The following is a 27,724-nucleotide window of genomic DNA, read 5'->3' on the forward strand; positions in this document are numbered from 1 at the left end:
GACATCACAATAGAACCAACTGAAATAAAAAGGATCAGAACAGAACGCTATGAAAAATTATACTCCAACAAATTTGAAAACCTAAAGGAAATGGACAAATTCCTAGAAACACACTGCCTACCGTAACTAACACAAACTGAGGTGGAAAATGTGAACTGATTCATAACGAAAGAAGAAATTTAAAAAGTCATTAAAAAGAAAGCCCTGGACTAGATGGTTTCATTGGAGAAATCTACCAAACATCCAGGGAAGAGTTGACACCAATACTACTCAAACTATTCCAGAACACAGAAAAGGCAGAAAGGCTCCCAAATTCATTCTATGAAGCCAGTGTAACTCTGATACCACAGCCAGGCAAAGACACCACTAAAAATGAAAATTATAGACCAATATCCCTCATGAACACTGATACAAAAATTCTCAACAAAATTCTAGCCAATAGAATCTAACAGCATATCAAAAAAAAATAATACACCATGACCACATCGGATTCATACCAGGTATGCAAGGATGGTTCAACGTTAGAAAATCAATCAATGTAATCCATCACATAAATAAAATGATGGAAAAGAATCACATGATTATCTCAACTGATACAGAAAAGGTATCTGATAAAGTCCAACCCCAATTCTAATAAAAATTCTCACTATAATAGGTATAGGAGGGAAATTCCTCAACAAAATTAAGGGCATATACACAAAACCAACAGCCAACATTATTCTCAATGTAGAGAGATTGAAAGTATTGCCCCTGAGAACAGGAACCAGACAAGGATGCCCTTTATCTCCACTCTTATTCAACATTGTACCGGAAGTTCTAGCTAGAGCGGTAAGACAAGAAAGAGAAATAAAGGGCATCCAAAGAGGAAAGGAAGAAGTAAAACTATCCTTATTTGCAGATGATATGATCCTATATATAGAAAATCTGAGAGAATCCACAAGAAAACTACTGGAAGTAACAGAAGGATTCAGAAAACTGTAAGAGTACAAGATCAACATACAAAGTCAGTCGGATTCCTCTATACTAACCAAGAGAACTCCAAAAAGGCAACCAGGAAAACAATACCATTTACAATATCCCCCCCAAAAGATAAAATACTTAGGAATAAACCTAACCAGGGACATAAAAGACTTATACAAAGAAAACTACAAAATACTACAGCAAAATGTGAAAGACCATCATAAATGGAAAAACATACCATGCTCATGGATAGGAAGACTTAACATTTTGTGTCAATACGATCCAAAACAATCTATAGATACAATGCAATCCTGATCCAAATTCCAACAACATTCTTTAATGAGATGGAAAAACTAATCACTAACTTTATATGGAAATGAAAGCACCTCCAGATAAGAAAAACATTACTGAAAAAGAAAAACAAAGTAGGAAGCCTCACACTGTCCGATCTCAGAACCTACTATACAGCTATGGTAGTCAAAACAGCCTGGTACTGGTACGATGACAAACACATACACCAATGGAACTGAACTGAGAATCTAGAAATAAATCCATCTGCCTATGGACATTTGATCTTTGACAATGGGTCGAAATCCTTTAAATGGAGAAGAAATGGTGCTGGTAACACTGGATATCCATTTGCAGAAAAATGAAACATAATCCATATCTCACCCCACACACAGAAACTAACTCAAAATGGATCAAAGACCTAAATGTAAAACCTAAAACTATAAAGTTCATACAGGAAAACACAGAGACAACACTAGGGGCCCTAATTTATGGCATAAATAGAATATCACCATAACTAAAAATGCATAAACTCCAGAAGATAAACTAGATAACTGGGACCTCCTAAAAATTAAATACTTACACCCATCAAAAGACTTTTCCAAGAGAGTAAAAAGAGAAGCTACAGACTAGGAAAATATCTTTGGCAGTGACATATCTGATAAAGGTTCAACCTCTAAAATATACAGAAAACTTCAAAAACTCAACAAGAAAAAGACAAGCAACCCAATCACAAAATGGGCAAAGGACATGAACAGACACTTCACCGAAGAGGACTTTCAGGCGGCCAACAAATATACGAAAAGACGCTCACGATCATTAGGCACTAGAGAGACGCAAATCAAAACCACGATGAGATACCATCTCACCCCAGCAAGAATAGCACTGATCAAAAATTTAGAAAACAATAAACGTTGGCAAGGTTGTGGGAAGACTGGAACTCTCATACACTGCTGGTGGGAACGTAAAATGGTACCACCACTATGGAAAAGGAAATGACGGTTCCTTAAAAAGCTAGAAATAGAAATACCATATGATCCTACAATCACACTCCTAGAAATATATCCTAGAGAAATAAGAGCTGTCACACGAATGGGCATATGCACACCATGTTCACTGCAGCAGTAATCACGTTAACAAAAACATGAAAACAACGTAAGTGCCCATCAATTGATAAATGGATAAAAAAAATTTATGGTACATATACACAATGGAATACTACACAACGATAAAGAACAATGAATCTGTGAAACATGTCACAACATGGATGAATCTGGAGGGCGTTATGCTGAGTGAAATAAGTTAACCACAATGGACAAATATTGTATGAGACCACTACTATAAAAATTCAAGGAAAGGTTTACACACAGAAAAAACAATCTTTGACGGTTACGAGGGAGGGGAGAAGTGGAGAGGAGAAATCACTAACTAGATAGTAGACAAGTGTTAACTCTGTTGAAGGGAAAGTAAATACACACTATAGGGGACGTCAGTACAGCTTGACCAAGGCAAAGGAAGACACATAGAGGAACACAAGGAAACAAAAAAAATGCAACCACAGTAACTACTATAGCATATACGACACTACAACAGTTAAAAACAAATAACTTAAAGCAGATACACAGGTAGATACGTATGCTGAATAGGAGAAGGCGGGCATAGAGAAGTATACTCATACACATATATAGGTTAGGCTGTGGATATGTTTACATACATATTTGTATGTACAGCATGTATATTCACATATATAATAGAGCACAAAGTGGCGCAGTCACAGCAGCTTCCTAGATATATCCAAATACCTTGAGGGACTGAGTTACTGGGACAGAGGGCTGGGGACTATTGTCTAAGGTGACATCTAGGTCAATTGGCATAAAATAATTCATGAAGAAAATGTTATACATCCTACTTTGGTGAGTAGAGTATGGGGTCTTAAAAGCTTGCAAGCAGCCATCTAAGATACATCTATTGGTCCCGTCCCATCCGAAGCAAAGGAGAATGAACAAAACCAAAGACACAAGGAAAATATTAGTCAAAGGACTAATGGACCACAAGAACCAAAGCCTTCCCAGACAGAGCACAGAAGAACTAGATGGTGCCTGACTACCACCACCGACCACTCTGACAGGGATCACAATAGAGGGTCCCAGACAGAGCAGGAGAAAAGGGTGGAACAAAATTCAAATTCACAAAAAAAGACCCGGTCTGAAAGAAACTGGAGGAACCGCCAAGACTCTGGCCCCCACACATCCTTCTAACTCAGAACTGAAGCCACTCCTAAAGTTCACCTTTCAGCCGAAGATTAGACAGGCATATTAAACAAACAATAACACACATGAGGAATGTGCTTCCTGGATCAATCAAACATATGAGACCAAATGGGCAACATCTGCCCAAAAGCAAAGACTAGAAAGCAGGAAGGGACAGGAAAACCAGACAAATGGAAACGGGGAATCCGAGATCGAAAGGGGGAGAGTGCTGAAACATTTCAGGGATTACAACCAATGTCATGAAACAATTTGTATATAAATTTTTGAATGAGAAACTAATTTGTGCTGTAAACTTTCACCGGAAGCACAATAAAATCAAAAAAAAAAGAAGAAGATGGAAGGAATACAAAGAGTCAGTGTAACAAAAAGAACTGGTAAATGTTCAACCATTTCAGGAGGTAGCATACGACCAAGAACCGATGGCTCTGAAGGAAGAATTCCAAGCTGCACTGAAGGCATTAGTGAAAGACAAAGGTGCAGAAGTTGACAGAGTACCAATTGACATGTTTCAACAAACAGACACAACGCTGGAAGCACTCACTCCTTTATGCCAAGAAATTTAGAAGACAGCTACCTGGCCAACTGACTAGAAGAGATCCATATATGTGCCCATTCCAAAAAAAGGTGATCAAACAGAATGCAGAAATTATCGAACAATATCATTAATATCACACATAAGTTAAATTTTGCTGAAGATAACTGAAAAATGGTTGCAGCAGTACATCAACAGTGAACGGCCAGAAATTAAAGCAATTGAATTTCGGATTCAGAAAGAGGACATGAAACGAGGGATATCACTGCTGTTGTCAGACGGATCTTCGCTGAAAGCAGAATACCAAAAAAATGTTTACCTGCGTTTTATTGACTATGCAAAGGCATTCGACTGTGTGAATCATAACAAATTATGGATAACATTGCAAAGAATGGGAATTCCAAAACAGTTAATTGTGCTCATTAGGAACCTGTACGTGGACTAAAAGGCTGTCATTCAAACAGAACAAGGGGATACTGCGTCGTTTAAAGTCAGGAAATGTGTGCGTCAGGGTTGTATCCTTTCACCATACTTATTCAATCTGCATGCTGAGCAAATAACCCAAGAAGCTGGACGATATGAAGAAGAACATGGCATCAGGATTGGAAGAAGACTCATTAACAACCTGGGATATGCAGATGACACAACCTTGCTTGCTTGCTGAAAGTGAAGAGGACTTGAAGCAATTACTGATGAAGATCAAAGACTATACTGCTTTCAGTATGGATAACATCCCAACATAAAGAAAACAAAAATTCTCACAACAGGACCAATAAGCAACATCATGATAAACGGAGAAAAGATTGAAATTGCCAAGGATTTCATTTTACTTGGATCCACAATCAACACCCATGGAAGGAGCAGTCAAGAAATGAAACAACTCATCGACTGGGCAAATCTGCTGCATAAGACCTCTTTAAAGTACTAAAAAGCAAAGATGTCACTTTGAGGACTAAGGTGCACCTGACCCAAGCCATGGTATTCTCAGTCACCTCATATGCATGCAAAATCTGGACAACAAATAAGGAAGACCGAAGAACTGATACCTTTGAATTAAGGTGTTGGCGAACAATATTGAATATACCACGGACTGCCAGAACAAACAAATCTGCCTTGGAACAAGTACAGCCAGAATGCTCCTTAGAAGTGAGGATGGCGAGACTTTGTCTCACGTACTTTGGACATGTTATCAGAAGGGACCAGTCCCTGGAGAAGGACATCATGCTTGGTAAAGTAGAGGGTCAGTGAAAGAGAAGAACCTCAACAAGATGGATTGACACAGTGGCTGCAATTTGCTCAAACACATCAACGATTGTCAGGATGGCACGGGGTCAGTGTTTTGTTCCATTGAACATAGGGTCGCTGTGAGTTGGAACCGACATGATGGTACCTAACAACAACAATTTTATTTGCAGGGGACAGATGGGGAGCAATTGTAAATGGAATTGTTTTAAATTTTTGTTTCCAATTGTTCACTGATAGTGTAAGAACTACTACTGACTTTTGTGTATTTACTTTGGATTCTCTGACTTTGCTTAACTCACTTCTCACTTCTAGCATCTTTTTAGTAGAATTCTTGGGATTTTTTATATAGAAAATCATATCATCTGCAAATAGGGATAATTTCATTTCTTCCTTTCCAACTTGTATTCCTTTTATTTTCTTTATTGTGCTGGCTAGAACTTCCTGTAGTATGTTGAATAAGAGTGGTGAGAATGGACAACTTTGTCTTGTTCCCATTTTTTCAGGGAAGTATTCAGACTTTCACCATTAAGTATAATGGTAGCTGTATATTTTTTGTAGATGCCCTCTACCAAGTTGAGAATTCCCCTTCTATTCCTATTTTTCTGAGCACTTTTATCATGAATGGGTTGGTGTTATCTATTGAATTTTGTACTCCCAAAATACGTGTTGGAATCCCAACCTCTATACCTATAGATACAATGTAATGTAATATAACCACCTTCCATAACGTAATCTAATGTAATATAATCAGTCAGTTGCAGTCTTACCAGTGGAGGGTGGATCTTAAACCTAATCACTTCTGACGAATATAAAGAGCAGCACAGACACAGAAACATGCGCACACATACACAGAAGAAGAGAGACACCATGTGAGGATCCTCTACAAGCCAAGAAACCATGGAACACCTGGGACTACCTACAATGAAGGAATCAATAAAATAAATTTCTGTTCTTCAAAGCCACCCACTTGTAGTATTTCTGTTATAGCAGCACTAGACAATTAAGACAGAATCTGGTACCAAGAAGTAGGGGTGTTTTTCTAACAAATACCTAAAACGTGGAAGTGGTTTTGGAATTGGGTAATGGGTAGAGGCTGGAAATTTTTTGATGTGCTTGATAGTAAGGCCCTAAAGTGCCTTGAAGAGACTGTTCATAGAATTACAGACCTTAAGGGCTATTCTGATGAGGGCTCAGGAAGAACTAAGAGCTGTCGGAAAAGCTTCTATTGCCACGAACAGAATGCTGTTAGAAATATGGACATTGAATGTGCTTCTGGTAAGGCTTTAAAAGGAAATTATGAACACACTTTAGACACAGAGAAAGGGCAATCCTTTTTATAAGGTGGCAAAGAATTTGTCTGAATTATGTTCAAATGTTCTATGGAAAGTAGAGCTTGTAAGTTGATGATCTTGGATATTTAGCTGAGGAGATTTCTAAGTAAGATCTTAAAGAGGCAGAGTGGTTTCTCATTGCCACTTACAGTAAAATGCAGAAGGAAAGAGACTTAAAAATAACCTGTGCAAAAAATTAATAAACTAGAACTTAAAGATTTAGAAAATTCTGTTGTACAAACTAAGAAAGCTTGTTCTGGAACTTTCACCAAGGGTATGGCTATATAATCCTTTGCTAAAAAGATTAGATCTGTGACTGATGGATCTAAATAAAATCCTGTCAGTTTATATTAAAAGGGGCAGAGACAGGATGAAATGAAGGAAAGCTCTCTGCCTCCAGGAATTCTACAGACAGGAAACAGGCCAATGGAGCTACTCGGTTGCAGACATCTCTTGTCCTCCAAGAAAGGAAGGTACCATCCCAGAAACAGTTTGGAAATCAGCAGAACTATTGGAAGAAGCATGGGGGGCAGGCCTGCCTCAGTTTAAAAGGGTGGAACCACTCACTGCCTCCTAGGTTTCAAAGGTTACTCCACCACCTGCGTTCCAGAGGGTGGGGCTTCCATAGGCCAACAGAATGGAGCCACCACCAAAAGTTGAAGGGGTGGGGCTTCCATGCCCATGGGCCAGGAGAACAGAGCTGCTTGTGGCTGAAGGGCTGGGGTCACCACTCTGGTGGACCAGGAGAATCTGGCTGTTCCAATGGGCCTGGAAAGCAGGACCTCCTCCCAGAGCCAAGGGGCCTCGACTCAGATCCAGATAGCATGACCAATGCCCAGAGTCTGGAGGGTGGGGCCATTGCCCAGATGGTCCTAGAGAACAGAGGATTATTTTCAAGCCTTGAGAGCTAATGAAATTTGCCCTGTTAAGTTTTGGGCTTGCTTGGTCCCTATGACCTATTCTCCTCCAATTTCTCCCATTTGGAATGGGAATGTCTACCTTGTGCTTATTTCATTGTACTCTGGAAGCAGATAACTTGTATTCTAGAGTTCACAGGTCCACAGCTGGAAAGGAATTTTGTCCCAGGATATAACACATCCAAAATCTCACCCATATTTGATTTAGATGATGCAGAAACAGACTTTTAACTTAGAGTTGATGCTGGAATGGGTTAAGACTTTTGGGACGATGTGATAGGATGAATGTGTTTTGCCTGTGGAAAAGAAATGAACTGGGCGGGGGGGTGGTCAAAAGGTAGAATTTTATGGATTGAACAGTGTCCCCAAAAATATGTGTTGGAATCCTAACCCCTATACCTGTGGATGTGATGTGGTGTGATGTGATATAATATAATCACCTTCCGTAGTACAATCTAATGCAATGTAATCAATTGATCAATTTAAGTTATACCAGTGTAGGGTGAATCCTAAATCTAATCACTTCTAAGTTATATAAAGAGCAGCAAAGACACAAAGACATGCAGGCACACACACACAGGGGAAGAGAGATTCCATGTGAAGATTCTTTACAAGCCAAGGAGCCAAGGAATACTTGAGACTACCTACAAGGAAGGAATAGATACGGCTGAGGCCCTGATTTGGACTTTCAGCCTCCAGAACTGTGAGAAAATACATTTCTGTTCTTTAAAGCCACCCACTTGTGGTATTTCTGTTATAGCAGCACTAGGTAGCTAAGACAGTAGGATTCTGTCAAATCCTTTTGTTGCATTAATTAATGTGATATGGTTTTTCTTCTTTAGACTGTTAATATAGTGGCTTACACGGATTTATTTTCTAATTTTGAACCAGTTTAGCATAACTGACATTAAACCTACTTGGTTGTGCTGTATTATGTCTCTTAATATCATCAATTCTATTTGCTAATATTTTGTTGAGGATTTTGCATCTACGTTCATGAGGAAATTTGGTCTGTAGTTTTCTTTTTTTATTGTCTTTCTCTGGTTTTAGCATCAGGCTAATGTTCCTTCAAAAAATGAGCTGGGAAGTATTCTCTCCTATTTTCTGGAAGGGATTATGTTAGAATTGGTGTTATTTCTTCCTTAAATGTTTGGTAGAATTTGCCAATGAAGCTATATGGTCCCCAAGATTTTCCAGGTATTTAACTACAAATTCAGCTCTTCTAATATTTATAGGACTATGCAGATTATCTACTTGAACTGGAGTAAAATTTGATAGTTTTTGGTTTACAAGCAATTGGTCCACTTTGTGTAAGTTTTTAAATTTCTGTGCACAGAGTTGTTTTTAGTGTTTCCTTATGTCTTAGTTATCTAGTGCTGCTATAACAGAAATAACACAAGTGGATGGCTTTAACAAAGAGAAATTTATTCTCTCACAGTCTAGGAGGCTAGAAGTCTGAATGCAGGGTGCCAGCTCCAGGAGAAGGCCTTCTCTCTCTGCTGGGTGTGGGGAAAAGTCCTTGTCATCAATCTTCCCCAGTCAAGGAGCTTCTCAGTGCAGGAACCCCAGGTTCAAAGGATGCGCTATTCTCCTGGCTCTTGTTTCTTGGTGGTATGAGGTCCCCCGTCTCTCTGCTTGCTTCTCTCTTTTATACCTCAAAAGAGAATGACTTAAAATACAACCTAATCTTGTAGATTGAGTCCTGCCTCATTAATACAACTGCCTCTATCCTGCCTCATTAACATCATAGAAGTAGGGTTTACAACACATAGGAAAATCACATCAGATCACAAAATGGTGGACAATCACACAATACTTGGAATCATGGCCTAGTCAAGTTGACACACATTTTTGGGGAACACAATTTAATCCATAACATCTTATAATCCTTTTAATGTCTGTGGAACGTATAATATTCGCTTTTTTATTCCGGATACTGGTAATTTGCCTTGCCTCTCTTTTCTTCTTTGTCAGTCTTGCTAGAGGTGTGTCAACTGGTCTTTTCAAAGAAAGAGCTCTTTGTTTCATTGATTTTCTCTATTGTTTTTCATTTTTCAATGTCATTTATTTCTGGTCTTATTATTTCTTTCCTTCTGCTTAGTCTGGGTTTATTTTGGTCTTTTTCCCCATAGGTTCTTCAGGTGGGAGCTTAGATTATTGATTAGAGACTTCCCTCTTTTCTAATGTAAGCATTTAGTGCTGTAAACGTCCCTCTTCACACTGCTATAGTTATGCCCCACAAATTTTGATATGTTGTATTTTCATTTTTATTCAGTACAATGTATTTTTTATTTACCTTGAGACTTCCTCTTTAACCCATGGATTATTTAGAAGTGAGTTTGTTTCATTTCCAAGTGTTAGGAGATTTTCCAGTTATCTTTCTGTTATTGATCTCTAGCTTGAATCAGAGAACTCAACTTTGTATGATTTCAATTCTTTTACATTTATTAGGTTTGACTTTTGGCCCAGGAGATGATCCATCTTGGTATGAGTTCTGTGGACACTTGAAAAGAATGTATATTCTGCTATTCAGAGGTCAAGGGTTCTATAAATGTTGATTAGATCCTGTTGATTGATGGTGTTCTTCAGTTCTTCTGTATCCTTGATATTTTTCTGTTTAGTGGTTCTATTAATTACTGAGAGAAGGGTGTTAGAGTCCTCAACTATAGTTGGGAATCTATTTCCCTTTTCAGTTCTGTCAGCTTTTGCTTCATGCATTTTGAAACTCTGTTGTCAGGTTCATACACATTTAGGATTGTTACATCTCTCTTGACATCAATTATCTTCTTTATCATTATGTAGCATTTCTCTGTCCCTGGTAATCTTCTTTGCTGTGAAGTTTACTTTGTCTAGTATTAATACAGCCACACCAGCTTTCTTTGATTAGTGTTTGCACAATATATCTTTTTCCATTCTTTTATGTTTAATCTACCCATATCATTACATCTGAAATGAATGTCTTATAGACAGAGAATATACTTTGGTCATGTTTTTAAATCCATTCTGCCACTCTATTTTAATTGGTGTATTCAGATCATTTATAATTATTATAATTATTGATATGTTAGGACTTAAGTCTGCCATCCTAATATTAGTTCTGTTTCTTCCCTCTGATTTTGTTCCCATTTCCTCTTTCTTGCTTTCCTATTGGCTATCTGAACATTTTTTATCTATTGTGTTTCTGAGTACACCTCGTTGTATAATTTTTTTGTGATTGCTCTAGGAATTAAAATATATATACATAACTTATCACAGACTACTGGTGTCAACATTTTATCACTTCAGGTAGAACACAGAAACCTAAACATCCTTTAGGTAACTTCACTCTACCCTCTTTTATGATACAGTTGTCTTAAATATTATCTCTAAATATGTTGAGACTTACATCGGACAATAATTTTTGTTTTTAACCGTCAAACATAATTTTTAAAACTCAGACTGATGAGACCTGTCCATTTTATTTACCTATATGTTACCCTTTCCATTTCTTTCTTTATTCCTGATGTTCCAAGTTTACTGTTTTTGTCACTTTTTTTTCACCTGAAGAACTTTCTGTAGCCATTTTTTAGTATGTCTGATGGTGACAAATTCTCTTATCTCCCCTTCATCTGAAAATGTCTCGATTTGCTCTTCATTCCTGAAGGATATTTTCACTGTATATAGAATTCTGGGTTGAGAGTTATTTTCTTTCAGTTCTTGAAAATGTGCTTTTTCTTTCTGGTCTCTATGGTTTCTAACAAGAAAGCCACTGTCATTCAAAACACTTTCCCCTACAAGTAATGTGTTGTTTGTTTCTGGCTGCTTTCAAGATATTTGTCTTCATAAATTTGATTATGATGTGAATGGGATTTCTTTGCGTTAATCCTGTTAGGGGTTTGATCAACTTCTTGAGTCTGCAGTTTTATGTCTTTTGCTAAATTCGGGAAACTTTCAACCATTATTTCTTCAAATATTTTTTCAGTCTCATATTTTTTCTCTTCTCCTTCTGGGACTCCAATGACATAAGCCTTTGATTATTGTTATTTGTTTTGTTATTATTATAATCTCTGTTCTTCTGTTTTTCACTGTTTAATTTCCGTTGTTCAGATTGGATAATTCTACTGATCTGTCTTCAAGCTTATTGATTATTTTCTCTAATATCTCCATTCTGCTACTGAGCCCATTCAGGTTTTTTTTTTAAATTTATTTCAATTATTGCATTATTATGTTTAAAAACTTCCATTTGGTTCTTCCTTATTTCTTCTATTTATATGCTAAGACTTTCTACCTTTTGAGTGCTCAAAATTGCTCACTGGAGCCATTCTATGATTCAAACCAAAAAAAAAAAAAAAACCCATTGCTGTCGAGTCCAACTCATAGCAACCCTATACGACAGAGTAGAACCGTCTCAGAGGGTTTCCAAGGAGCAGCTAGTGGATCTGAACTGCCAATCTTTTGGTTAGCAGCCGAATGCTTAACCACTGTGCTACAAGATCTCCATTCTATGATAAACCTGTTGCCATCAAGTCGATTCCGATTCATAACGACCCTATAGGACGTAGCAGAACTGCCCCACAGGGTTTCCAAGGAGCGGCTCATAGATTTGAATGGCTGACCTTTTGGTTAACAGCCTGAGCTCTTAATCACTACACTACCAGGGTTCCCCATTCTATGACAGCTGTTTCAAAATTCTTGTCAGATTATTTCAACATCTGTTTCTTTTGGTACTGACATCTATTGATTACGTTTTCTCATTCAAGATCAGAGTTTTGTGGGTTTTGGTATGATAAATAATTGTGTACTCAATCATAGGCATTCTGAGTACTATACTATGAGACTCCTATTTAAATCTATTTTAGCAGATAGTCAACTTGCTCAGGTTCAGAACACATGTCCTGGCCCACTTATGTCAGCTGTGGTTCAAATGCTAATTTAGTTTTCAAAGGTTTTGTAGTGTTATTCTGGTCTTTCCCACTTGTGTGCTACCCAGCCAATCTAAAACCTGGAAGGTGTTCAGACCAGTGCTCAGTTATCAAATCTTCTTCTCTGTTGCTTCTAGTTGGTTTCATGCATGGGCCACAAAAATGTCTGCCCAATATTTCATATACAGGTTTAGAAAATCTCCTTCTCTAGATTTCTCCTCCCCCCACTCTCTAGTTGGGTAGGGTTTGGGGCAGAGAGGCAACATCTCTTATGTCAGGGCAGGAATGGAAGACAGGAGTCTGCCCAGGTTATAATACCAGATGATTAAGGGGCAAGGAATGTTCTTTTTGTTAAGTTCACCTGAGTAAGGCTGGTATGGTCAAAATATTTATATCCTTCCGGGCTACCCTTTTCCAAGTTCTTTGGCTAGAGAGAGAAATCTTCCAGATTTTTTTTTTTTTTTTTGTCTACATCTCTTCGTGCTTCTAGATTGCAGCCTCTCTGGGGTGCAAGCCAGAATACAAAGGAGGCAAACAAAACAATCAAAACAAAACAAAATTAAAAAAAACAACAACCAGGGAACTTACTACTGAGTTGTTCCTTGAGTCCTGTGGACCCTAGCCAGTCTACCTGCTTTTCTCCACCTTTCAAAGTCTTCTGTTAGTTGCTTTTTAAATTTTGTCCAGACTTTTCTTAATGTTTTAATTCTTGGAAAGAATGGGGTAGAATCTGCTTACTCCATCTTGTCTGGAACCAGAAGTTCCAGTAGCTGCTTTTTTTCATGCTTGCTACTTCCATACTCCTTACCTGTACCTGTACCAGTACCAGTTGCTACCCTAGTCAAGTCTGACTCATGGCAACCCCATGTATGTTAGAGTAGAACTGTGCTCCATAAGGTTTTCAATGGCTGACTTTTCAGAAGTAGATCACCAGGGCTTTCTTCCAAGGTGCCTCTCGGTGGACTCGAACTTCCAACATTTCTGTTAGCAGCCTAGACGTTAACTGTTTACAACATCCAGGAACTCCTCTGTACTCCTAGGGGTCTTATTCTACCTCTTCTAGTAGTTAACCCCATTTTACTATATGAGTAATTCTTTTTTTTTTTTTTTACTGTACTTTAGGTGAAGGTTTACAGAACAAATAGTTTCTCATTAAACAGTCAGTACACACGTTGTTTTATGACATTGGTTAACAACCTCATGCCATGTCAACCCTCTTCCTTCTTGACCTTTTTCTTTTTCGGGGGGGTGAAAAGATACATAGCCAAAGATACACCATTTCAAAAATTTCTACATGCACAATTGAGTGACATCGATCACGTTCCTCTGGTTGTGCTGCTATTCTCACTTTAGATGAAGGTTTACAGAACAAAATAGTTTCTACATGAGTAATTGTTGATATTACATTTTTCCTTTTCAAATTACTGTTGTGATTTCTGTGTCCTGACTGGACTCTGAATGTTATGTAGTTTTTGGTAATGACAAAGCTTAGGTAGGATATGACCATGAATGCAGATGGTAGAGGTACATAGAGCAGATGATAACTGGAAATAAGAATGTCTATAAGCAGAGAAACAAAAGAGTTGAAAGGATAATCTACATCAAATTTGAAATCACAATAGTAACAGAGGAGAGAAAGACAACATGCCAGGAGCTCATTAGCTCAGCACCCTTGCCACATTATGCCCATGACCACTAGACATTTCCACCAGTGACCCCAGGAGCTCTGCTGGAACTTCCAGTTTTAATCCTGACTCAAAATATTCTGCATGGAAGGTTGTCACTTTTGGGTAATGTCAAGAACTCTGGTCTGATGACATGACAACTAGTTCTAATCCTGGCTTTATCGTGTACATTAGAGCTATATGACCTGAGCAATACACTTTACTTTTTTGGACCCAGGTGTAAGCCACAGTTTCCTCCATCTGTGGAATAGAATGTTCATTTGTGTTCTGCTTGCCTCACAGAATGGCCACAAAGGGACTTTGTACACACCACATACACTAATATACCGATGCTAGAGATGGCCTCAGACTTCCCACTTCCTCAGCTGCCCACGTATGTAAATTTTAGTGTGAAGCATGTCTTTTTGTCCCTGCTCTTGCTCTGATCCAAGTCTTCCTTCGTTTCCCCTTGGACCACTGCTACAGCCATTGTTACTCATCTCTCTGGCATTTCTTCCTTATAGACTTTCAGATGAATCCTTCTAAAACACATCTCCAATAAGGTCATCTCTTCTCTAAAACCTCTCATGGTTATCCATTACATATTTAGGGATCTCCATAATCCAGTCTCAGTCAGACCTACAGCCATACATCCCCTCACATGGCCCTCTTCAGCCCACAAAGCACATCACTTTTGGCATTCATACACGTTAGCTCATGGACGTACAAACTTAGCATTTCTCATTTAGATGCCTTTAAATAAGCTGACACCTCTGCCTGGAATGTCTCTTTTCCCCATCTCTCTTGACAAAATACTATTTTTTTCCTTCAAATCCCCACCCAATCACAACCTTGAGCACAGAGTATTTTTTTAAATCACGCAATAGGAGACATCCTTTTCCTCCACTGAGGCTCCACTGCATTTGCCTCATTGTTCTCTTGAAGGCGCTCACTACAAACAGTCTTTTACTGTGGTTATTTGTATATGCCATGTTTCCTTCACTGGGTTGGAAACATCTCTTAGATAGGACTGTATCTTACTCATCTGCATTGCCCCAGCACTCATAAGAAGGTCTGGAATATAGTATATACCCAGTGAATGTTAGTTAAATAAACTGCTAAGGTTGAGTGTTGGTATATAGTGCATGGTATGCAATGGAGACAAATTTGAATTATGTGTGGGAAACACAGAGTCTGTGTATGATTTGTGGTATGTGTGGAAGGATGTTTGCCTTTTATTCCATTTGTGCCTGTGATCGAGAATGTGGCGGTACAGATGTGTGGTTTGTAAGGGGGATATGGTTCGTATGTGCGGTATATGCATATACACCATATGAGTACAAGAGAAATTCCGCAGGGCTTGCCCTCTCTATTCCTTGGGTCAGACTGGTCCTCCTCCATAGCACTGGCCTTATCCCCTCTTGCCCCCACCCCCATCTCTGATTCTGCTTCCTACCTTATATGTACATCAGACTCCAGCCCATGGGCCCCGTGTTCAACAGCTTTCTCAAAAGACATCATGGTATTCTCAGGCCCAAACTGTGAAAAAAAAGATAAATGGATGGTAAAGAGAAATGGAGTGGGAGTCAGGTGACCTGGGTTTGAGTCTAACCTCAACAATTAATTCCTTACTCTTATCATCTCATGTCAACCTCTTTCCTCTCTAGGGGCTCCTATGGTTCTGAGGTCCCTTTCTCTCACCCATACACCCCATGCACACTTGTACTCACCCTTGTTCATCATGATCAGACCTACCATGGGGGCACCTCTATGTCCAAAGAAGGTCGGCTTGGGCCCTAACTTCTCCTTATCCTGGATGCAGGGAGAATGAATCCCCAGTGGCATCACGTAGAGAAACAAAAGGACAATAATAAAAGGCAGTCCAACAACCATTTGTAGAGCTGAAAAAGTTGGCAGAAGGGGGAAGAAAGAAAAAAGAGAAAAGATGGAGAACCATCCCAAGCAACTAACTATCCCAAAGCAGCAGTCTGAGTAAATATCCAGCCCATGGGTTTCACTGACTCTGTGGATTGGCTAATTTACTCTACTTCTGTCACATCCCTACCTACTTTCAGAGATTTGCATGTCAAAGTACAAGACTGTCCAAATATACTGCACTATAATTAAGGCAGCATTATTGGAACTGGAAACTGACAGGGGTGTGAATTGTGCAGCGGGTGGAAAGGCAGGGAAGGAAAGGGAATGTCAAGGATTAGCTTCTCAGGAGGAGGAGGTTGGCTGATTTTGAGAAAGCCCTAAACCTGTAAAGATCAACCTAATATGCCCCTATATTTAAGGCAGTGCGGTATAATGGAAGGGTACTAGCTGACAGAAATCTCAGTTCAAAGCCAGGCTCTGACACTTTCTAATTGTTGCTTAACCTCTCTGGGTATTCATTTTCTTCTGGGACTATCCCACCACTAACATCTACCTCACAGAGTTGTTACGACAATGCTGACTCAAAACAGGTGCTCAGTAAATAGTAGTTATTTGCTTTTCTCTCTCTCTCTGCCTCTTACGCATACACACAGCCTGTCCACAGCCTGTTATCACTAGTCATTCTCCAACACTTAATGTTTTAGACTTATAAAGATTTTATCCATTTGTACATTTTAAGTTACCACATACGCTTCATTGACTTTCAAATCTAGGTCTCCAGCTCTAACCTTTCAACCTTGTGAGTACATGACATTTCTTGGTTTTTCCTCTCTCGTAATATGTCATCATGTATCTTCTGTATCTAGCTAAAATTTAGGAAGTAAAAAGAAAAGGGTTCATTATTGTTACCTTTAAGTTCTTGCCCCAGAAACACTTCCTAAAGTTCATCCTCCACAGACACATACACAAATACACATATGTACAACAGCACCACTATCAATTCAGTCTTTCTCCTGCATGCATCCTTCCACAAATCAAGAAGCAAATACCTTATACCAAACCAATGATAAACAGGGAGGCTAAGAGAGAAGATCCTATTGGTTCCTCAGTAGGGGTGGGGAGAGATAACTCCATTCTCAAAACAATTAAGTGTACAGCTGATTCTGTTTCCATTTTATTAGGGCAAAGATTGAGAGAAAACCAGTGGCAGAACTAGAAATCTCTGCTCCTGCTGTCAGCCCTTAGGTGTGGCAGGGACTCACAGGGGCCTGCTATGAGTTTCAGGGAGGTAACCAGGGATCTCTGGGTCTGGTATAATTTCATTAAACCTAGTAATACTCTCTAAACCAAAATGAAAGAACTGTGACTCTTACCAACACTCTGGTCAAATAAAATTAAAATGGTCCCACTGCCCCCACTCATCCCCAGATAGTCAATATGTAACAACATAGAAAAAAATCTTACTTTTCTAGGAGAATCCGTCTTTAGAACACCTATTTGGTCAGGGAAATAAATACTATGACAGACCATTTACAGCAGGGAGTGAGACCACAAGGAACATGCCTGAGTAACAAGCTAATTTCAAAGAGGCATAGGGATGACTAGCTACCAAGGTTCTGTTTCGCTGAGTGGAGTATATGGGCTAAAGCCAGAGCTGAAGGGGTCAGGCAAGGGTCTGGCCAACATGACATACCTTCTCCTTCCAACTGGACCAAGTAGTAGGACACAGGCCATGAAAAGATAATCATCAAAGTTATGCAGGCCAGGTGCCAGTAGGGAGCAAAGACCTGGGAGAAAGCCAGAAGTCAGGCTGGATACACCTGGACAGACAGCGCTAGAACTGCAGGATGATGCTTACCTTCAGAGACAGCCCAAGTATCAGCCACTTGTCTTTCCATAATTTGCATAAAACCCACAACAAAGCGACGGCTACTGCAGTCACTAGCAAAACCAGGATCTGGAGAAACAGAAAGGATCTCCTGACTTCCAGGCACTAAGCTGGAACCAGAACTGTCCTTGGGGATTATATGTGTGTTCCCACAACATCAGTCCTCATTCCCTCATTCTTTTAATTTAACCATCCTGCAAACTCTCAGTATTAGATGGATCCAATCATTCACATTCTCTGCTCCTAAGTCTGTTGTATAGCATGGCTAGAAAAAATTAGACAGCCATGTGGTCTGATGCTATTACTAATTTATCACTTCCAGCCTCAACCGGACTCTCAATCTGAATTGGCATCCCTCACTTATTCTCAACAATGGCCATTACAAATGTTCTCTTATTTATACGACTCAGTATAATTATAAGTAAATAATATTTTGTAGTTACCTCTTCAGTGTATGTTTTCTCCAAAAGACTGTAATGTTCATGAGGTCAAGGATAGTATTTGTATTATTACTACATCCTCAGTGTCTTGCAGACTGTCCAACATATAGTAAGCATCCAATAAATATTTTAATAGATGAAAAAAGCTGCCAAATCAGACTGATAAATCACAGATCTTACCCAACACCAAAGTTTACTATTGACTTAAAGGATACACACAATCATAAGGTAGACACAAAACATTCGTCCTTGGAGAAATCCAATCCTGTCAAAAAAGGTCTTCCCTCTCCTACATTAGGATACATTCTGGTTCAGGACTAGAAATGGGAGGTATGTTCTGAGCAACATATGTGGAAACACTGCCTCACAAAATGGGCCATTCCAGTTATAGAACATCCCTATTTTATATACCATAAATTATATAACTCTAGCCAGTCATGTTCCCTACCCCATAAATCTGCAAATTCTAGGTTTATTTAGATTTACAACAAGCAACCTAGTTATACTAGGTATATCCTGCTAAAAAAATTCATAGATAAGGACTACACATTATCTTTTGGCTAATAAACACCTTTGTGTGTTTACCAGGATATATGGTTATTAGCATGTTTACAAGGAGTTTTGATTTAGGTCATTCATTCCACCCTGGATATCCTAGGTAGAAGGAAAATGGGCTATAGGCCCGTAGCTAAGCTTTTCCTTGTTGGATTTATTATGACATTAAGACTGAAATTCCAAGTGCTACGGAATCTATCTTGCCAACAGCAGTCTCTCCTCCTAAGTCTAGTAAGCCTGGTCCTTCCTTGCTTAAAGGCTCAACTGAGGTAGTTACCTTCCAAGGGGATACCAACTGTTCTCATACCCCACCTCCATCATCTCTCATTGCCTACAGACTTATAACTGCAATTAGTTCCCAGAATGCCTCAGGAGATTAAGGTTTACAAAAGAATAGCAAGATTTTGCTAATTTATACTGGCAAAAATCCTGTAGCGTACGTGTAGGAATGAGTTCTAAAGACACTAGACCAGGAGAAGAGAACATAATTTTAGATCAGGCTAAATTTATTGATAAAGTTGCACTTACCAGAGATTCTGGATTCAATATATCAGTATCCAAGTATTAAGCAGCTTTGGATTGTTCTAATTGTCTGGAACCTTGGCTCCATAGTGGCCTATGTCTAATTAAATTGAGATGATAGCAATTTCTTGGCACAGAAGAAAAAATCCAAAGATTTAGGGAGAAAAAGTTGTTGGAATAGTATCCCCTATGATCAACTCCCCTACCCCCATCACGTTCTTTGGGAGGTCTCAGAGGACAGTGAAAAATACACCATTGCTGTCGAGTTGATTCTGACTCATAGCAAACCTATAGGACAGAGCAAAACTGCCACTTAGGGTTTCCAAGGAGCAGCTGGTGGATTCAAACTGCTGACCTTTTTTTTTGGTTAGCAGCTGAGCTCTTAACCACTGTGTTACCAGGGCTCCATGAAAGTGCCAGTATACTTAAAAAGCACTGTTATGGCTATCCTCTACACCTAAATAAAGATGAGAGATGCTAGCTCCCTAATTTCAAAGGGTATGATGACATCCAGCTGTAGTGGAGGCCAAGCAGCAGCACTAAACTGCCAGAGACAAGGTGGGCATGGTTTCTACAATAGACACAAGACCGGAATGGTAATCAGAATAATTTAACTCAGATAAATTCAGGGCTTCAACCAGTTCATTCTGGTTTGAACTCCTGCTCAGAATTTGCATTTCTAACAAGTTCCCAGGTGATGCTAATGCTGCTGGTTAGGGACCAATTCTGAGAACTGTAGAGCAGTGGTTCTCAAAATTTATTATACATAAGAATCCCTGGGGATCTTGTTAAAATGTAGATTCTGATTCAGTGTATCTGGAGTGGAAATGCAAATTCTCAGCAGGGGTTCAAACTGGAATGAGCCAGTTAGAAGCCCTGGATAAACTGGTAGTGACTAATTGATCATAGTGTCCCAACTCCAAAATGGTGATCTCACTAAGATCTATGTGTTCACTTCTCAGTCTACATTCTTTTCCTAGAAGATCTCATGACTTTGATTTTTACTTATTCTGACGACTCCTAAATTTGTATTTCCAGTTCATACTTCTCATTTGAGTAAGAGAAGATTTAAGGGGACCACTTACAGAGTTTGACATGTTTCTGGATTTGGGGAAATACAAGGAATAGTTATCAGAGCCACTGTTGGAAAAGCCTATAAAAAAGCAAATGGCTGGGATGGAGCTGCTCCTACCTGTGGCAGAACAAAATGAGGTTTATTTTGGAAATGAGCTGCATGTCCACAGATAGTGGACAAAGTTGCCTGTTTTCTGGGAACCAGGTATGGACCCTTTGAGAGAAACCATGCTGGTGTCATCTTAAAGGGATACCACAAAAGGGAGGGTCAAAAGGACCTCAACAGAGAAATATCAGGAAGGAGGACAGACAATGACTCCATCAGGAGAGTTGAAGTCAAGGTTTTCAGCAGAAGGGGACACACAGAAGCAATCCACGAGGAAAATAGCCAGGAACTGTGCATTTATCTGGTCCAGACAGAATAACCGAGATGACCAGAGGGAAGAGGACCCTACGCCCTCTCTACAAGCACAGGCTTCCAGGCCTGAATCAGGCCCAAACAGAGGAGGGAAGAAATTTTAAGATTAATAAAGTTGGAGTTTGCATTACTACAATGAACCAAAATTTTCAATGACTGAAATAATAATGTTTTTGTGACTAAAAAGGACTGAAAACTAGTGGACCTTTCCTAAGATCCTTGTCTAAGATTTTTTCAGGGTGGAACGAACAAGGCCACAGAGTAGGTTTAACAGGTAGTGGTAAGAAAGAATAAAGTTTGAATTCATTTTGGGTTCAACTCCCTCAATAAACCAGTTACATCTAGTAGAAATTATCTCAGTCAAAATCGTGTAAGTAAATCTCTTCTCTCTAGAGGAAACAGTGAAAGAAAGACTGATTCTAAACTTAACACTGAGTGCCAGGGAGGCACAGTCAGTCCTAGTTTTAAGGGCTTCTTTGAGGATTCAGGTGTCCTACCTTATGACACCAATGCAGGTATAGTTTGTTCCCTTCCCAAACCAACAAAAATCCAAGTACCTACAAAAGAGGAAAGAGGAGGTAATTTTGAAATCACCAAGCTGCTGCTCAAACCATTGTTCTGTAGCTCAAAATTCCTTTCATAGTCTGGCACTATAGTCACTTCTTGCTATACCTGCACTTCTTAGCCTCTGGGACTTTGCCATGCTGTTCCTCTACGTGAAAAGCTCTCTCTCCCCATTTCTTCACCCTTCAAAGCCAGTTCAAATGTTACCCCCTATTTGTAAATTATACTAGCATTCCCAGGAAGAATTAATTATTCTCTCCTGGGGGATTTTATAACAATCATCCCAGTAATACTCTTTCCGAGTTCCTGCCAATTCTTGTCCCCTGTGCTGGACTTTACTCCTGGCATTACTCAAACCAACTAGCAAGAGGATCAAGGTCAGAGGCCAGCCCTTCCGATGGTCTTTTAAAAGCTCTTTCTTGGGGAAATGGTATGTAAAATTACCACTATGGCTACCACTGTTGTTAACACTGGAACGTACTCAAAAAATCTTAGATTTGGCCTACATTTAGCCAGTTACCAAGCCAGTGCAGAGATGAAAACTTAAAATTGGAGTACTCCTCAGATGCCTTGTATATTAATCATAATTTGAATGTGTAAGGCCCTTTATCTTTTTATCAAAATAATATATATTTCATTTGTCCTTTACCAAGTCCTATGAAATATCATTTTATTAAATATTATAATTCTCACTTGAAAGAAAGAAACAGAGTCTCGAAAGAGTTATATAACTTGACCAAGGTTACAAAAGAACTTAAAGAGAGCAAGAAATAGACTCAGGTCTCCCTCCATGTTTACTGTTGTTGCCATTATAGGTATCCAAAAAGAGGTAGGGTGGTAGGGTAGAGTAGAAAGTTTGTTAAAATATATTGGTTTACTGGGCACTAGGACTCATTCCCACCTGAGAAGCTAACTTTACCAATTCATGGTTACTGTCTATGAAAATGGTGTAATTCAATGGCCAGGGTTTGGCTTAGAGCATGTCCTTCGTCGGTATTTTTCTTATTTAAAAAAAAAAAAACAAAAAACTTTCTAACTGGTCTCTCTGCATCTAAGCTCCAACCACAACTTCCAGAATGATTTTCCTAAAATAAAAATCTGATTTATTCCAAATGTCTTAGTCTTGCCTTCCAGGTCTTCCAAAATCTGTTACAACCCTACTTTTCAGTCATGTTCCCCATTATTCTTCATTATGTCCTACATACTAACAGAACTGACCTTTCTCTCTTTTCTAGACATACCCTGTATTTTTCTGCCTCACTGCCTTTGTTATGATGTTCCTCCAGCCTGGAATATTCTTCCCCATTCCAGTATCTGTAGTCCAAATCCAACATTCCCTTAAAGATCTCATTCTAGTACAATCTTCTTCATGAAGTCTTACTTAATAACCATGGCTGGAAGTTAACCCCCTCCTTCTCAGAACCCCTGCAGAACTTTATTTAGGCTCTCCAATGTCAATTATAATGCTCTGCCTTTTGTTAATTATTTTTGTCCATAACTGAGCCCTGCTAGATCTAACCTCACTGCATGAAGGGGTTGTTTCACTTGCATCTCATACCTATTTCTATGAAATACTGTGCATGAAACAGACATTACATACGTTTTGTTGATCTCTGTATTCTCAGCACTTAGCACAATGTTCTACTCATAGTAATACTGAATAAATTTTGTTGAAAGAAAAATATTAGTGCAAATGGCAGCTGATTTGGGGGTTGGGTTCTTCTGTGTCAGACAGGAAATCAGTAGGGACAGAGAACAGTAGATTCAGAGAGACATGTCTGCCCTATGTATGTGTGAGTACTAAAAAACTCCAATTGCCTGAAGTTATCCTCCCATAAGCTTCCTATTTCCACAGACTTTTCTTTTCCCTGGCTTGAAATTCTCACACCACACTACACTACTATGTCAGGCAAAGAGGCAGGGTCACTATTGCCCAAAGACTTGTGCTCAAATGTGCTTTTCATCTGGGCTAGGTGACTACCATCTGCATAGTAGGAGAGGTTTAACAATCCAGCTAATATAATTTGTAAGGCCCAGAAAGACTGATTCTCAGGGGATGGAATATGAAAAGAGATAGTTCAGTGTGTAAAGGTATTGCTGACGGGAAGCTGTGGGTGTCTAGAATTACAATACTGTGTACTGTATGAACCATAGGATAGGCTATGAAACAGAGGAATAGAAAGAAGATATTCTGCCACCCTTTAAAGGGGCCAAATTGGTAAGGTACATTCTCTAATAGCACAACCCTTTTTTCCCCTCTACCTCTTGTGCCTAAATTCATGTAGCTGACATAAAACCAAGCTCTGCTAAAACAAGGGAGATCTTAGGTTTTGGGGCTCTAGATCCAACTGAGTACCATACTAGGGACAGGAGCACCTCATGAGTCTACTAATGAAGAGACTGGGGGAAAATGGGAAGCATTACTCACCAACAGCAGTGAAGTGTAGGCAGTCAGGATCCCAAAAAGAGACAACAAAACAATGGACCAGTAGAACCAGATTCCTGTAGTTAAGTAAATGGCCCTGAAAAAACGTGTTTCAATCTTTAATACACAGCAGAAAGCAGTAGAGTTTCCGTCAAGGATGGGACAACACAGGACTGAATGAGGCATAGGAGAACCAGAGGGAGATAAGAGAAGAGGTCTGGGAACAGATTTTTGAAGATCTTTGGGGGTATTTAGTTGAGGAGTTCGAACTTTGTCCTGTAGGCAACTGGGTACATTAGTGGGGTCTGTTATAATGGTAAGATTATTTTTAAAAAGCGTTACTTAGAATATATATTCAAAAATTATATCCTCTTTAATAAAACAATATAATAATACGGAGATTCTAGAATGTCAGAAAAGGAAAACATCTTCCCATAATATCACTCCTTAACAAAATTAATACTTTCCATTTTGGCAGGTTCCTTATCCATGTGCATGTATATTTTTTATATAATTGTAATCATAGTCACATATTAATTACTCTGTTCTGTGTGAGAGATTTGGGCTCTTTAAAAACAGTCCTAAATTTTTCTGTTCTTGAAGTACTTTATGAGAGGAAAACTGCTAATGATCTGCTAAGAGAAATAATGTTATACTTAGTCTAGGTACATATGCCAAAGAATTTAAATTTTTCATTCAATATAGCACAGTGATAATATGCTGAAATTCCCTCATCTCCATACAAAACCTGGAGAAATTATATTTTAAAATATATAAACAATAGATCAATGAACAAATAGCTACATTAAAAATAAGAAAGAATATTCTCTTTGGTGAGGGACTACAAGACACACCAAGAAGAAGGAAAGAGCGAAGTAGCCATCCCAGTGGGAACCTCCCCAGATCCATATCATACAATGTCTAGCATTCAAGCAAAAACAATCAGGCACACTAGGAAAAGACCACATTAGTGAAAGTCAAAAGAAACAATGTACAACAGAAAAAGACCCTTAGCTAATCTAGATAATGGAGGTATCAGACACGGACTTCTAAATAACTATCCTTAATGTGTTCAGACTGGGACAAAATTGTGAATTTCATGAGAGAACTATTAAAAAAGGTATCAATTAAAAATTCTAGAAAGAAAAATACAGCAACAAAAATTAACTCAATGGGTGAGTGTGACAGTAGGTAAGACAAAGCTGAAAAGAATTGTTCAAATGAAGAATTAGTCAGAAGCAGGTATCAAGAATGAAACAGAGAAAAAAATGAAAAGTGCAGATGAAAGGGTAAGAGATTATGGGGTAAAGAGAAAAGGTCTAATATACATAAAATTGGAGCCTCAGAAGTAGAGGTGATAGAGAATGGCACAGAAACAACAGTTGAAGAACCAACGGCTAAGAACTTTTCCAACATGATTAAAAACACTGTACCAGTCTGGGATCACTCAGAGAAGAACAACTATGAGTGTTATAGAATAAGAATTTATTGTAGTGATTAGACCACATATTATGGGAGCTGCTAGAGAAGGCTGTTGCATCTGTTCTGATGTTTGGCCTACAGTTGCTAGAGGTCAGACAGGTCAGCAGTTAGGAAGGAAAGCTGAACATAAAGTGTGAGAGAGCAAGAACATACTGAAACTCATGAGAATGAACTGGAACCAATGAGAACAAATGGAACCTGTGTATGTCTACCACTACCTCCTTCTGATATGGGTGATGCAAGTGACCTGCAGAAGTTGATACCCTTCATCAAGCTGCATGCTTATCTGGCCCTGGACTTGGAGAAGTTGAAGATCTGGCAGGAGCAGGGAGAGCTGTAGGCCCAAGTGCTGGTCCATGTCAACTAAGTAAGCTACCAGACACTGACATTGCAAGCAGGCTGCCATAGTATCCAGGGCCATCACTGACCTTCAGAGTGTAAAATAATGACTGCTGCTTCACTTCTCCCTTCCAAATTTCATGCAAATCTTTCTTGGGATGTCTACTAATCCAGTCCTACACTGGAAAGGGAATTCTGGGAAATACACTTATCAGTTTAGCTAAGATGACCCAATTAGTACACCACCACAGTTCACCCACTGTCAACTTGACACCTATAGGCACCTCTTTCAACCATCCATAACTTCTGTCTAACATGATGTGATTATCCCTCACATAACCAAAAACACACTAACCCTCCCCAAAAAGGATACCATTGGGTGATGCTGATTTGTCTAAAGTATTGATATATAAGGTTAACTACTGTTAACACATCCATGTTCAATGGGAGGGGAATGAGAGAAGAGAATATATATATATATATATACACTTATACACACAGAGAATTCTGGCCCCCGTAGTCTTTGTCCTCTAGTGTCACACAAGTAGTTAGTTACATTAAAAGGTAAAAAAAGACTGTGCAGATGTAATTAAGGTTACCAATCAGCTGACCTTAAAATAGGGAGATTAACCTGGATTACCCGGGTGAACCCAATGTAATCACACAAACTCTTAAAAGCTGAAAAGGAAGTCAGAGAGATGTAGCAGAAGGGTAAGTCAGAGAAATGTGAAGTATGAAAAGGACTTGACACATCATTGCTAGCTTCAAAGATGGAGGCGTAAGCCAAGGAATGCAGCTGGCCTCTAGAAGCTGAGAATGACCAACAGATGACAGCAAGCAAGAAAATGGGAACTTCGTTTCTGCAGCCATAAGGAACTAGATTATGGCAACAAGTTGAATGATGCTGGAAGTGGATTCTCACCCAGAGCCTCCAGGTAAGAGCCTAGACAAAAGGTGATAAATTGAGCTAAGGTGTTTCTAGATCCCTGCATTATCCAGAAAGAGGGTAAAAATACTAATTAATGTTAGACTTTGATAATGTTAGACTTTATAATTTTTAGAGTGGGTACAAAAATGATAACAAAAGTGGGTAGGATAGAAAATGGGGGTATACCTTCCAAGTTAAGAGAGAGGAAAACGAAATAATAAAAATGCTTAATACCAAAGGAGGTAAGAAAAAATGAATATAGAACTGAGAGGAAAACAGCATTAGGAAGATTACAGATGTAAGGTGAAATACATTAGTAATTGTATTAGTACAGAAATGTCTTTTATTTGTAACAAAATATAAATATTGCCAGACTAGATTTTTAAAAATCCAACCATATGGTAGCTACAAAAACAACTTCTAAAACATAAAATACAGAAAGGTGAAAAAGAAAAAAGACAATGAACAATTGAAATTTGAAATTAAAAACACAACATCATTTACATTAGCACCAAAAATTTTTTAGGTATAAATGTAACAAAATATATACAAGATCTATATGAGGAAAACAAAATCGCGATGAAAGAAATCAAAGCAGATCTTAATAAATGGAGAGATATTCCATGTTCATGAATAGGTAAACTTAATAGTATGAAGATGTCAATTATTCCCAACAATATCTATATATTCAAACCAATACCAATCAAAATCTCAGCAAGTTATTTTGCAGATATCGACAAATCGATCCCAAAGTTTACATGAAAAGGCAAAAGACCAAGAATAACCAGCACAATACTGAAGAAGAACAAAGTTAGAGGACTGACACTACGGATTTCATGACTTACTATAAATCTACAGTGATCAAGACAGTGTACACTGATGAAAGAATACACACATAGATCACACAGATCAATGGAACCTAATAGAGAGCCCAGAAAGAGACCCACACAAATATAGTCAGCTGATCATTAACAAAGGGGCAAACACAATTCAATGGAGAAAATATAGTCTTTTCAATAAATGGTGCTGGAACAAATGGACATTCACATGCATAAAAATGACTCTGGGCACAGACCTTACACCTTTCACAAAAATTAACTCAA

The 27,724-nt window shown here is 38.7% G+C and overlaps 1 protein-coding gene across 1 annotated transcript in view; it reads right to left on the minus strand.

Moving 5' to 3' along the window:
* GDPD4 (glycerophosphodiester phosphodiesterase domain containing 4) overlaps positions 1-25,712 on the minus strand; it is a 116,407-nt gene extending 90,695 nt beyond the window's left edge. Inside the window, exons 1-8 of the mRNA XM_023736500.1 lie at positions 25,618-25,712; positions 23,876-23,969; positions 21,381-21,440; positions 17,845-17,943; positions 17,680-17,773; positions 16,775-16,852; positions 15,864-16,009; positions 15,565-15,647 (exon numbers count right to left, since the gene is read on the minus strand). Of these exons, the coding sequence (XP_023592268.1) occupies positions 15,565-15,647; positions 15,864-16,009; positions 16,775-16,852; positions 17,680-17,773; positions 17,845-17,943; positions 21,381-21,440; positions 23,876-23,969; positions 25,618-25,712 (749 nt within the window). The remainder of the gene's footprint in view (positions 1-15,564; positions 15,648-15,863; positions 16,010-16,774; positions 16,853-17,679; positions 17,774-17,844; positions 17,944-21,380; positions 21,441-23,875; positions 23,970-25,617) is intronic.
* Between the last annotated feature and the right edge of the window lie 2,012 nt (positions 25,713-27,724).

Source organism: Trichechus manatus, unplaced genomic scaffold (genome assembly GCF_000243295.1).
Source record: "Trichechus manatus latirostris isolate Lorelei unplaced genomic scaffold, TriManLat1.0 scaffold00088, whole genome shotgun sequence".
Lineage (NCBI taxonomy): Eukaryota > Metazoa > Chordata > Mammalia > Sirenia > Trichechidae > Trichechus > Trichechus manatus.